This window comes from Brachyhypopomus gauderio, chromosome 10 (assembly GCF_052324685.1).
Source record: "Brachyhypopomus gauderio isolate BG-103 chromosome 10, BGAUD_0.2, whole genome shotgun sequence".
NCBI lineage: Eukaryota > Metazoa > Chordata > Actinopteri > Gymnotiformes > Hypopomidae > Brachyhypopomus > Brachyhypopomus gauderio.
The window spans coordinates 9,361,173-9,375,174 of NC_135220.1; the positions used below are offsets into that span (position 1 = coordinate 9,361,173).

The window sequence follows — 14,002 nt, forward strand, 5'->3', positions numbered from 1 at the left end:
CTCTGTGGCGCTGCCCCACATCCTCAGACAAATGTGCTTCTATATGTGTATGTGTGGGTGTATATACACACTGTATGTGTGGGTGTATATACACACTGTATGTGCACTCCCCGGCCACTTTATTAAGTTGCTAGTTGGGGCCCCTTTTGCGTTCAGAACTGCCTTAATTCTTCATGCCATTGATTCAACAAGCTACTGGAAACATTCCTGAGAGATTTTGGTCCATACTGTTGCAATAGCATCACACTGCAGTTCTGTTGTCTGCACATACATAATGCGTATCCCCCATTTCACCTTCTCCCACGGAGCTCTGCTGAACTGAGGTCTGGCAATGGAGGAGTCCGCTGGATTGCTTGTTCATTCAGTAATGCTCTTTTTACTACTGCTGTTGTAATGAGATGATATTTGAGTTACTGTTGCCTTTCTGCCAGTCTAGCTATTCTCCTCCGACCTTTGCTATCAACAAGGCCTTTTTGCCCAGAGAACTGTCACTCACTGGATATTTTCTCTTTTTTGGTCCATTCTCTGTAAACCCTAGAGATGGTTGTACATGAAAATCCCAGCAGATCAGCAGTTTCTGAAACGTTCAGACCAGCCTGTGTAGCACTAACACTCACACCACATTCAAAGCTACTTAAAAGCACATTTTGTCTCCATTTTGGCTCAGTCTAAACTTCATTGAGTCATCTTGACCATGTCTACAATCTTAAATGCATTGGGTTGCTGCCATGTGACTGGACTGGTTGATTAGGTATTTGATATATATATATTTCTATATATATAATATGTGTGCGTGTTTTCCAAATACTGTCTATGCTGACATGCTTATTGTGGATGTTACGCATATCAATGTATGAGTCACTGTGGACAGGTCCCCTGATGTTGTGTGTGTGGGGTGGGGTGGGGGGGGTCATTTGCATTTATATAACTTCAGCTGTCACTGAACGTTCATCTCTGAATATGATAAGTGGGGCCAAATATCACTGATTCTTTTAGGAAATTATAACCTAATCAAAAGTTAATTTCTGACAAGTGTGCATTTTGAACAAAGCGTGTTTCAATTCTCATGGGCCTTTCAAAGATGTTTAGTATGTCTAATATAGCATAAAATAGTGCTTAGGAAGCCATTACTTCTGACAGCTCTAGTGTTCCTGGCTGCAAATTCTGTTTTATTGTCCTGCGGTATCATGTGTGGTCATAGCTAAGCAAGAGCCAGAACTGAGAATGCTTCACTTCGTAGAGCAGGTAGCTAGAAACAAGGTCCTGGATCACACACACACACACACACACACACACACACACACACACACACACACACACACACACACACACACACACACACACACACACACACACACACACACACATAAATATATAAGTTACTCTGGATGAGAGCTTTGCCAAACACACCCCATTCTAACTGGATACATGCATCCTTTAACATTTTTTACACTCAGATTTATACCTTTGGTTTTAAACCCACTCATGTATAGATAAATGAGGCTTATCATGAAAAAATAAAGCCAGACTGACTGCATGTGCTATCTTGAGATTAGCTTTCCAATTACTTCTTGTTCTCTCTCCCTCTCTCCCCTCTCTCTCTCTCTCTCTTACCCCCCCCCCCCTCTCTCTTTCTCTCTCTCTCTCTGAGTACCTGAAGCTGTGTCTTGTGATGTCAGGTTTCATTAACTTTGAGACATAAGTATGTTTTTGGCAGAGCACTAGCAGTAACAGGTAAATGTGCTTAGCGTAGTTGCAGTAGGAGTGAGTGGTGAATGTGGTCTGGAGTAGGAATGAGCCTGGACACCCCAGACCTGCATGGGCACACCAACATGCATCCCCCCCGCTCCCCCAACATGCCCCCCCCCCCCCCCCCCCCCCCCCCCAGACCACCACCCCACCACCCCACTGTTACTGGTGGGCAGACTGGGTGCCCCCATTGCATTGTGGGAAAGCGAGTAGACCTGCGGGTGCAATCAGATGAAGAAACATGAAACAACTAATGGGCTTCGTTAGTCAAACGTGAGGAAGCTCCGTCTTCTCTGCAAAAGTGACTCATTACTGGTCCCTACAGCCTGGATGTGCTAACAGACTCCCCACCTCCAGCATCAAACTCACATCACAGTCTCTTACTCCACGTCTGTTTGATCATGCTGATATTTGTCACTTCTCTTCCGAATAACGAACAGCAAATCAAGTCGCGCAGTGCGGCTCTGTCATGAGTCACTGGCGTCCCCCGTGTAGGTGTGTTGCTTTGAACTGCCTCCCATGCTAGTCTGGTTCTTTCCACAGAACCACTACCAAACAATCATTTATAAGCCCTGGGCCAGGAAGAGCTCTGGCCTACATACCTGTTACCTCCTGAACACCAGAAAATGTTCTTCATAGGCGTTCATCTGTCCTTCTTCTGCCCAGAGTGTACACATCTCTCAGGGACTGTGACAAGAACCTCGCGGATGCTGATTCAGACCGTGAGCTGAATCTTTCTAGTCATATTTTGTACTTGTTGTCTACTTGAGTACCCGCTGCCCACACTCACACAATCCCACACACACAGACAGGGGAAACTATTATAGATCCCGTGTGAAAGTCAGACATTCAGCTGTATGAGGTGTTCCTTCTGCTCACGGAGTCAAGTTAATATCAACATCACTGCAAATGAAGCTGTATGCTGAGGCTGACATATGCTTGTAATGTTTTTTTCTTCATTTGCATTTTTTGTTTTCCAAAGGTCATCGCCGCCTTCTGAACCGCACGTAGTACATTAGTACATTAACACTCACTAACACTCATTAACACTCATTACATTTTCTAGGATTACATGTCCCCACACACACACTCTCCCCACACACACACTCTCCCCACAAACACACACACTCTGCCCACACACACACACTCTCCCCACACATACACTCTCCCCACAAACACACACACTCTGCCCACACACACACACTCTCCCCACACACACTGTCCCTACACACGCACACTCTACCCACACACACTGTCCCCACACACACATTCTCCCCACACATACTCTCTCTCCTCACACACACACTCTCCTCACACACTCTATCCTCACACACTCTCCTTACACACACACTCTCTCCTCACACTCTATCCTCACACACACACACACATTCTCCTCAGACACTCTCTCCCCACACACGCTCTCCTCACACACACACTCTCTCCTCACACACTCTCCTTACACACTCTCCTTACACACACACTATCTCCCCACACACACTCTCCTTACACACTCTCCTTACACACACACTCTCTCCTCACACTCTGTCCTCACACACACACTTTCTCCCCACACACACTCTCCTTACACACACACTCTCTCCTGACACACACTCTCACTGCCCCGTGTCTCTCCATCATCCCACATGTTGTTTGCCACACTGTTCTCGTTCTCTTGGCCCCCACGAGTCTGTGTGTGTGTGTGAGTGTGTGTGTGTGTGGGGGGGGGGGGGTAAACAGGCAGGATCGATGGCCAGCAGGTCCGCTGCTGCTCCCGTACGCCTGCGTGGTGAACGAGCGCAGTGTCACAGTGCCGCCGTTTCACTGGGAGTAATTAACAGCCAGACGCAGAGGAGCAGGAACCGCAGGAACCGCAGGACGGCCCCCGGGCGACTCGCACCTCCTCATCAGCCAGCGCGCCTCTCCTCCCGGACGGAGAGGAGGTGAGGGGGGGCGCCTCATCAAGCCGGAGGACCTGTTTCCCTGCCCCCCCCCCCCACCTCCCCTAAGAGCACCCTCACAAAAATAGACTCCTGTCTCAGTGCTCGCAGGAGACAGCGCTCTGTTAACACCTTCACACTTTAGTTCCTCTCTTATTTGTCTGCCTTTGTGCAAATTGGCTTATAAAGTAGTTTCTAAAAAGAAGTTGTAATTGGTCCAGAGGACGATTCAGAGACATAACATCTTTGCTTTATATTGCAGCAATGTTTTTAAAAGAAAAGAAAAAAACAACAACAACATGATTTGTGTTGTGTATTTGGACAGAAAAAGAGGTGCACATACTGTATTCCATTTCTTATAAATTGCCCCGGAGTTTTATTATTTTTGCTATTGCAAAAAATTCATTCCAAGTGCAAACACATCTTGGGATGTAAATGAATGGCTTCTGTACACTTGATACTCACTGTTCTTTTGTACTCTCTACCCCCCCCCCCCCCCCCCCCCCCCCCCCTAATCCGAGTGTATTATACTTAACACTTTCCATTACTGCCACTCCCAGTACACAGTACACCTTGTAGTGTCTAACTCTGAGAGCCTGCAGGTGTGTTTTCCAGTAGACCCTCGCCGTAAGGCATTATGAATGAATCAGCTGGCTCAAGTACAATCGTATTTTCTGTGACTGAAGGCAGCTGATTGTTACTGAGAAATCGCACCCTGTTGACTGCTGTTGTCACGAGTCTCTAATCACATTTACGCTTTTAGAAGCTGATAGACCTGCTTGTCTTATTTTCAGGAGTCTGAAAGAACAAAAAAGGTGGATTTTTCATGAGAGGTGCTCCGCCCTGTGGCTTCCACAACCTTTTAGACGGTAGTCTTTTCTGAAAGTTATCAGTGTATGCTGTTTCCGTGATACCAAAGGCTGTTTCCTCTGGGCCTGTAACCAGTAATGTCAGTAACGCGTTACTTAGTAACGCATTACTCTAATTTTACCTCTTTTTTCAGTAACGAGTAATATAACGAGTTACTATTTCCAGTCTAGTAATCAGATTAAAGTTACTCATCCAAGTAACTGTGCGTTACTATTTTTATTTTCCTTAGTAAAAATATATATATATTTGCTTTCTTCTTGGCTCAGTTCTACTTTTGCATCTGACTGTAGTGCTCGATTCTCACGTCAATCTGTGCAGTGTTCTCCGTAACGATATGTGGTAGTGTAAAGAAATACCCCTCAAAAACAGGGGAAGAAACATTTACCTGACAAATTTTAACGTTGCATTGTGTTCCAGGTTTAAAAAGTGCTGGAATTTTGGCTAACGTACTTAAAAATACTTGAAATTTTAATTGTATTTCGTTTCACAACAAATAGCTGTCTGACTGAATAGTTTGCTTGTATTACGTTTACAAATACATTTACAAATAATACCGCGCAGCAACACAAACGAAATGTCAGGAGATACATTATTTAAATGTCAGGAAATACATTGTTACTGTTAAAAATGCACTTCCAATAAAGTGAGTATTGGAAAAACTTATTTTGCTGCTGAATGTAACTACTAAAGTAACTTGTAGTTACTTTTAAAATAAAGTAATATGTAACGTAACTAAGTTACTTTTTAAAGGAGTAATCAGTAATCTGATTACTTTGTCAAGATAACTAAGCCATCACTGCCTGTAACCTTCAGTCTGTTTTCTCTAATCAACATGTATCATAAGGTATTATATTAGCAACTACAGAAGAGTGCGTGAAGACCACACTTCAGAGGTCATGAAACACACTGTATCTGTTATAAAACATGCTTCTCCTTTGTTTGTACATATTTGTGTTTAGGTTAACCACTGTGTTTAAGAAATTGGCACATCTTTGTGAAACTCTTCTTCCAAAAACACCTTAAAGGAAAATGCCAATTCAGCTCAATAACTCATCAAGATGAACAAGAAAATAAAATAAACAACAGGCAAAGCATTTCAGGAGTGGTGTAGTGAGGGCAGACTCTCATAAAGGAGGCCAAACGTACAGACCTCACGACTTACTATTGAGTAGCTTGTAAAAGGTTTCATCCTTTAGAACTGACACACACAGAGCACCTTGTGATTTAAGTGAGCTGAGCCCTATTAGCTTGGACCTTTCTTAGGGTGTGTTTGGAAGATGCTGTTGGTGCCGTTGGCCTAGAAAACATAACACACACCCACCAACACACTCACGTGGAGGGAACACCCACACCCGCAAAACAAATATCGACTCAGACGTTCAATTAGTTTCCCGTCAGTGCTCCAACTATCTTGGTTCAGACTCATATAATTGGAAAGCCAAACAGAAACAGCAACAGTGCACACGCCTCCCTCCTCTCTCTAGTGGTTAGTACGTTATACAAGTCTGGAGATGAGGCAGCCTCCACTTAAAACTCTTCAATGACTCTGTCGGGGGAAAAAATCATTTGAATCAATGTCAGGATTCTTACTCAAGTGACAGAGTTGTCTTCTGTTTGGAGGTCATATGAAATTCACACTGGCCATAAATCTGTTTAGCCACCTTAAAGGCTTTAAACGCCCAAATCATGCTCTGTAAGGACCAGCCGAGGGGCGGGTGTGCCCAATAAACTCATCGGTTGTGCAGGGTTACCCAGCAACCTTCATCCGTTCAGTGTTGATTGGTGGAGGCAGTGGTGGAGAAGCCTCGTCTGACACCATCACCCTGTCTGAGTCAGTAGAAGGACAGAAGCTTTATTGACAGAGAAAAGGCAGTAAAAGCTGAATAAAGACCTCTGAGTCCATCTGGTGTAGGATCAGATGTTGAGTCTGGTGAACAACCGGGGCACTAGCTGTGTTATGATGATGTTTAGGTAGTCCATCTTTCTCCATGGGCTTTTGCTTTTGTTGTGGCTGAAGGTTTTGATTAAAGTCGTTGTGTTTCAATGGGCTCAGTACCTGTAGCAGGTGTGCCTTGTCCTCCAGCACAGAGTGATCTGGGCGGAGCCACTATCAGAATTACCATGGCGTCCACATGCTTCAACTCACTATATTAGCCTTCGCAAACATTTCGGACGAGATTTATAGAGACATTAAACCCTCTTTGTCCATTTTTCCGCCCCTCTTACATGGTCTGGTTCCAGGCTAATGTTAGTTAATGTCTGGTTTATTTGGCTCTGTTCTGCTGGGAAAACAGTGACAAACAGGCTGCAAAGCCATCAGGAAAAGGGGTGACAGGAAATATTGCGCCTGACTCAGGTACATTTAGACACTGTTTGTTTAAGTCGTGTAATCAATGTGTTTGTTACTTTGAACAAGCACTCTCTTTAATCATAGGCATTTTAAAAGTTATTTAAATTCTAATTTGGCAATTAGCAGGCAAGGCACAAGTCCAGTTAATCTTAATGCAGAGTAGCTCCTATTACAGAGAAAATTAATTATCAAGCCATTTCTGTTTTTTAAATTACTTGTTAGGTTTTGTCGTTTTACCTCCAAAGAACATTTTTGATGAATGTTTCATTAGCAGTTGTGTGAGAGGGTATGTGTGTGTGTGTGTGTGTGTGTGTGTGTGTGTGTGTGTGTGTGTGTGTGTGTGTGTGTGTGTGTGTGTGTGTGTGTGTGTGTGGTGGGGTTGCTTGAAGCTAACATGGTCTCTGTCTCATGCAGATGTCCCTTTGGTGAATCTCTCGGTGGAACCACAGCCTATTTTGGAAGGCAATCTGGTCAAGTTCCACTGCTCTGCCAAAGCTAATCCACCTGTCACTCATTACAGGTGAGAGCACTCAGATGTATATTCACACACACACACACACACACACACACACACACACACACACACACACACACACACACACACACACACACACACACACACACACACACACACACACACACGCGCGCATTATGTATGTGATCAAGGACGTTCTCTCATTCTCTCTGTGTATGCCCACACTCTCTCTCTTTCTCTTTCTCTCTCTCTCCTACTCTCTCCCTTTCTCTTTCTCTTTCTCTCTCTCTCCCACCCCCCCCCCCCTCTCCTTCTCTCTCTTGCACTCAGTCCTCCCTCATCATAAGCAGTGGTGTAAAGTTCAGGATCCTGTCAAACAACAGAACAACCCCCCCTCACACACACACACACACACCTGCTATACAGTTATTGATTATTAATGGAAACATAGTGGAGGTGCCACAGATTGGCCTGCTGGGCTCTCTCTCCTGATTGGCTGAGACCGCGCCGGCCCTTGCTCTCCTCTGCGGAAGGCGCCTCTGATGGCCAAACGCTCAGGGTGACGCTGGGCGGGGTGTGAGGAGTTCTGGGTGGGCGGGGTGGGAGGAGTTCCGGGTGGGCGGGGTGGGAGGAGCTTTGGGTGGGCGGGGTGTCGCGCAGCCATCAGTCAGGTGCCGAGGACTCATTATCCGGGGATGCTCTCTGCTCCGTGCTGCTCTACAGCACACACAACTACACATTCACATGCTGCACAAACACAGTGTTAATAAAACCGATCCGCCCTCTCCACACCCACCCCAACCCCCACACCCTCCCGTTTAATTATGACAATAAGAAAAAATTAATTATTGATGGCAGGAGGAGGCCTCAGGGGTATTATACCCATGTTCAAAGGGGATTAGACTGTGGAAACGAAAACAAGAGGAAGGATTTTGTTCACTACCCAATATCATATTCATGCACATTTTTGTTTACATGAATATTTGCATTCATTTAAGGGGCGAGTTGTTTTGCGAGACGCAGCTTGGCATGCACATTATGTCCCTGGTGGGGGGAGGCAGTCACAACAGAAGCCATTACTGCCCTGTTTACAAAGGCATTACTAAAATATGATCTTGATCCTAAGACTTGATGCTGGTGCTGCACAGGAGGAGACTGCTGCTTGTCACAACAGTATTTGTGTGAGGCATTCGGTCCACACGCGAAGCCAACGGTGAAGATGTGGATTATGTCCTAAAGAGAGACGTAAAGTCTTAGGTTCACACTGGCCCAAGAAAGAGGAGCTACACGTTCTAACTTAAAACTGGACCGAGAGTGAGGAACACCACACGGAGGGAAGCGTGCAAAAATTCTGGCTAAATGATTCTTTCTTATCAGGCCATAAAGTTGATTTTGGCTTGAAGTTTCACTTTGGTGTCTGCTATACCTCAACAATGTTAAAAATGGCCCCTCAAAGCACACAGCTGGATTCTACTCAGGCCAGCTGAGAAGATGTTGTGCAACCGCGAAGATAGGACCTGGTGGAGCATATGAAGATAGGACCTGGTGGAACATATGAAATTAGCACCTGGTGGAGTATATGAAGATAGCACATGGTGGAGCATATGAAGATAGCACCTGGTGGAGCATATGAAGATACAACCTGGTGGAGCATATGAAATTAGCACCTGGTGGAGTATATGAAGATAGCACCTGGTGGAGCACATGAAGATAGCACCTAGTGGAGCATATGAAGATAGGACCTGGTAGAGTATATGAAGATAGCACCTGGTGGAGCACATGAAGATAGGACCTGGTGGAGCACATGAAGATAGGACCTGGTGGAGCACATGAAGATAGGACCTGGTGGAGCACATGAAGATAGGACTTGGTAGAGTATATGAAGATAGGACCTGGTAGAGTATATGAAGATAGCACCTGGTAGAGTATATGAAGATAGCACCTGGTAGAGTATATGAAGATAGCACCTGGTGGAGCACATGAAGATAGGACCTGGTGGAGCACATGAAGATAGGACATGGTAGAGTATATGAAGATAGGACCTGGTGGAGTATATGAAGATAGGACCTGGTGGAGCACATGAAGATAGGACCTGGTGGAGCACATGAAGATAGGACTTGGTAGAGTATATGAAGATAGCACCTGGTGGAGCACATGCCTGCTGGTGTTGGGGAGAACAGTGTTAATGAAAACCAGGCTATTATATGGGTGTTCAGCTGAGTTGATTTCCTCTTCCACACTCTTCAGATCCCTCCGCACACTTCAGATCCCTCCGCACACTTCAGATCCCCCCATACACTCCTGCTGGTGTCAGCGCTGGAGGCTTCGTTTCCAGGCAAATTTGTCATCTCCTGTTCTGCTGTTTGGTGATCTAGAGGCGTGTTGGAGGAGCCTCCACTGAGCGTTTGGGCAGACGCATGCGACGGCTTTGATGCGAGCATGTGGGTTCAAGGTGCACAGTCAGAGGGCGTCAGCATCCATGCGTCGGCCCCGCTGGGGGTGTTGGGGGTGCAGGGGTCTTCAGGGACACTGCAGGGCCCACCCCACCCGCTGTCCCCAGTTCCCCAGCGTATGCGCTGTGACAGACAGGATCCATCACCATCCATCAATACCTTAAAAAGCCCAGCGGTTTCCTCTCTGTCACGGCTCCTTCTGGTCACGACGTTTCCCGCGTTGACGCACAAGCGATGCTGAATAATTCAGACGCCCGCGCTGGTTCACCACACAGACTAAGAGATTATTGAATTGTGAATTACAGCGTTAGCAACATCATCCTACTTTGCTCTCATCTTCGTCACACTGCAGCTAGATGACACGCTCACGGTGCGTTTAGTGATGAGGAGGACGCCTTGTTTACTCTTCACCTCTCGTCTTGGTCTCAGGAGATCAGCCTCCGCTTTTCATTGTCAAGCCTAAACGCTGAAACTTGGTCTACACTAGTAACATTTCAAGTGTATTTTCAGGAGTCTTTTTAGCAGATATTTCAGCAAGTATATTTTTTAATTTCCTATACCGCTCTGGGTGAGATTCAGTTAAACTACGACAGCATTTAAATGTCAAAGCCCCAAGTAATCAGTAGGCTACATTTTCCTTTTTCTTAGTGCTGATATGAAGGTTTACAATAATATTCTAAACAGCTTATGTAGATATGATGAAATTGAATTTTTTGATGAAGGATGAGGCTGATTCTTGCCATCAGTCTTGATGTTAAAATCAGTTAAATAGGATTTTGAAATCCACTTACAGTCTTTAGTATTTGTTCTCTCAACACTGACGCTGACATTTACCATCCTACACCATTGTCTGAGGAGAAAGTAGCTCCTAAATTAGCACTTAAATTAGCTCTTAAATTAGCTCTTACAGCATTCAAAGGTTTTCACTCTTTTTTCTGTATAGAGGTTCCCACCTTAGCTGGACTGCAACAGTACAGTATAGTCTCACCGGTATAGTTGATATATAGTTGATAGTTTGATACTGCAGTATGAAAACATCAAACACAAAAATTCGAACTGAATTTCACTAGATTCATTCCATCATCATAAATGCAAAAAAATAAACCAATCATCCGTCAGCTATGTGTGGATGTGTGTGGATGTGTGTGGATCTTCTCCAGATAAGGTGGGTCATGTGACTTATATATTTTGCATAACGGCAGGAGCATCAAAGAGAGAATAACTGCAGCTGAAACTCTTGTAATGTTCTTTATTCTCTCCTGCAAGAGACATGTGCTGTTGATGGAAAACACACACACACACACACACACACAAATGAGGGGGGAAAAACATATACTTTGTCCCGAAAATCACATCAGACAACCCGAACGTCACTTTTGTGGTTGCAGAACACCATGTAAATAAGAGATGATCACAGTGATTGGCCTGGAAAAAGGATCTTCCACCAGAACCTTTGATCACCAGCCAGTTTGTCTTCATCCCTCACTCACTTTGTGTGTGTGTGTGTGTGTGTGTGTGTGTGTGTGTGTGTGTGTGTGTGTGTGTGTGTGTGTGTGTGTGTGCGCGGATAAGTGTGTCTGTGTGTGTGCGGATGAGTGTGTCTGTGTGTGTGTGTGTGTGTGTCTGTGTCTGTGTCTGTGTGTGTAAGTCACTTTGTAAGTCGCACTGGATAAGAGCATCTGCTAAATACCGTAAATGTAAATATAAATGTGTGTGTGTGTTTTGTTGCTGTATAGGTGGGCAAAAGGGGGCGGTGTGATCAGGTCTGTTATGGGAGACAGCTACGAGGTAGTGGTGGACCACACGTTCTTCACTGAGCCTGTCTCCTGTGAGGTGGCTAACGCCCTGGGCAGCACCAACGTCAGCCGCAACGTGGATGTCTACTGTGAGATCACATGACCTCTCCTCTCTCTCTCTGTCTTTCTGTACATCTATGTGATTCATATATACATATATACAAATTCTAATGGTGATATGTACTGACGTAGGTGTGGTGATATGTCCTGATGTAGGTGTGGTGATATGTACTGACGTAGGTGTGGTGATATGTCCTGATGTAGGTGTGGCGATATGTCCTGATGTAGGTGTGGTGATATGTCCTGATGTAGGTGTGGCGATATGTACTGATGTAGGTGTGGTGATATGTCCTGATGTAGGTGTGGCGATATGTACTGATGTAGGTGTGGTGATATGTACTGACATAGGTGTGGTGATATGTCCTGATGTAGGTGTGGCGATATGTCCTGATGTAGGTGTGGTGATATGTCCTGATGTAGGTGTGGCGATATGTACTGATGTAGGTGTGGTGATATGTACTGACGTAGGTGTGGTGATATGTACTGATGTAGGTGTGGTGATATGTACTGATGTAGGTGTGGTGATATGTCCTGATGTAGGTGTGGTGATATGTCCTGATGTAGGTGTGGCGATATGTACTGATGTAGGTGTGGTGATATGTACTGATGTAGGTGTGGTGATATGTCCTGATGTAGGTGTGGTGATATGTCCTGATGTAGGTGTGGCGATATGTACTGACGTAGGTGTGGCGATATGTACTGACGTAGGTGTGGTGATATGTCCTGATGTAGGTGTGGTGATATGTACTGACGTAGGTGTGGTGATATGTCCTGATGTAGGTGTGGCGATATGTACTGATGTAGGTGTGGTGATATGTCCTGATGTAGGTGTGGTGATATGTCCTGATGTAGGTGTGGCGATATGTACTGACGTAGGTGTGGCGATATGTACTGATGTAGGTGTGGTGATATGTACTGACGTAGGTGTGGTGATATGTACTGACGTAGGTGTGGCATAATGTACTGACGTAGGTGTGGTGATATGTCCTGATGAAGGTGTGGCGATATGTACTGATGTAGGTGTGGCGATATGTACTGATGTAGGTGTGGTGATATGTCCTGATGTAGGTGTGATGATATGTCCTGATGTAGGTGTGGTGATATGTACTGACGTAGGTGTGGTGATATGTCCTGATGTAGGTGTGGTGATATGTCCTGATGTAGGTGTGGCGATATGTACTGATGTAGGTGTGGCGATATGTACTGATGTAGGTGTGGCGATATGTCCTGATGTAGGTGTGGTGATATGTCCTGATGTAGGTGTGGTGATATGTCCTGATGTAGGTGTGGTGATATGTACTGACGTAGGTGTGGTGATATGTACTGACGTAGGTGTGGTGATATGTCCTGATGAAGGTGTGGCGATATGTACTGATGTAGGTGTGGTGATATGTCCTGATGTAGGTGTGGCGATATGTACTGATGTAGGTGTGGTGATATGTCCTGATGTAGGTGTGGCGATATGTCCTGATGTAGGTGTGGTGATATGTACTGATGTAGGTGTGGTGATATGTCCTGATGTAGGTGTGGCAATATGTACTGATGTAGGTGTGGCGATATGTACTGACATAGGTGTGTGTTTGGCTCTTCACTCTCGCTGCAGTTGGACCACGCCTTGCGGCTGAACCCCAGTCTCTGCAGGTGGACCTGGGCTCTGACGCCGTCTTCACCTGTGCGTGGACGGGGAACCCCTCCCTCACCATCGTGTGGATGCGACGTGGTCACGGAGTGGTACGCACAGCCAAACCCAACTGACATCAACTCGGTTCAATTAAACACAGATGTGGCGAAAGATGTTGTGGTTCAAGATATCTGCCGATTCCCAGCTGGTTGTGGAGTTTGGAGATGCGAGTGTTGCTGTGGAAACTTGCAGGTGTTTCCTTCACGCTGTCATGTTGTTGGTGGCACGTTAGCTGAGATCACAAGTCCTATTTACAGAACACACCGCATATGTCCATTCTCAGTAGATACTGTAACAAAACAAATGAAACAATGTGCAAGAAAAATACGAGTTAAAATAAATCTCTTGATGTGACTTGAAGAGTGTGTTCTTGTGCAGGTGCTCAGTAATGAGAATACCCTCACCCTGAAGGCAGTGAAACCAGAGGACGCTGGGAAATATGTGTGCCGAGCTGTGGTACCCCGTGTGGGAGTTGGGGAGAAGGAGGTGACCCTTACAGTCAATGGTAAATGCATTCGGGCTCGTCCCAGGTTTTCACTAAAGCTGCGTGCTCATTGGCCAGTGCACGATCATCACTCCTGTTGAAAATGCTGTCGATAATGCCCTGGTAGATCCAGGTAGGGCTCCAGAA

At 45.5% G+C, this 14,002-nt stretch overlaps 1 protein-coding gene across 2 annotated transcripts in view; it reads left to right on the forward strand.

The window, feature by feature from the left end:
* The window catches only part of kirrel3a (kirre like nephrin family adhesion molecule 3a), a 117,410-nt gene that overhangs the window by 91,167 nt on the left and 12,241 nt on the right, over nt 1-14,002 (forward strand). For both annotated transcript variants that reach the window (XM_077019288.1, XM_077019289.1), the window contains exons 6-9: nt 7,321-7,426; nt 11,571-11,719; nt 13,294-13,421; nt 13,750-13,876. In XM_077019288.1, the coding sequence (XP_076875403.1) occupies nt 7,321-7,426; nt 11,571-11,719; nt 13,294-13,421; nt 13,750-13,876 (510 nt within the window). The remainder of the gene's footprint in view (nt 1-7,320; nt 7,427-11,570; nt 11,720-13,293; nt 13,422-13,749; nt 13,877-14,002) is intronic.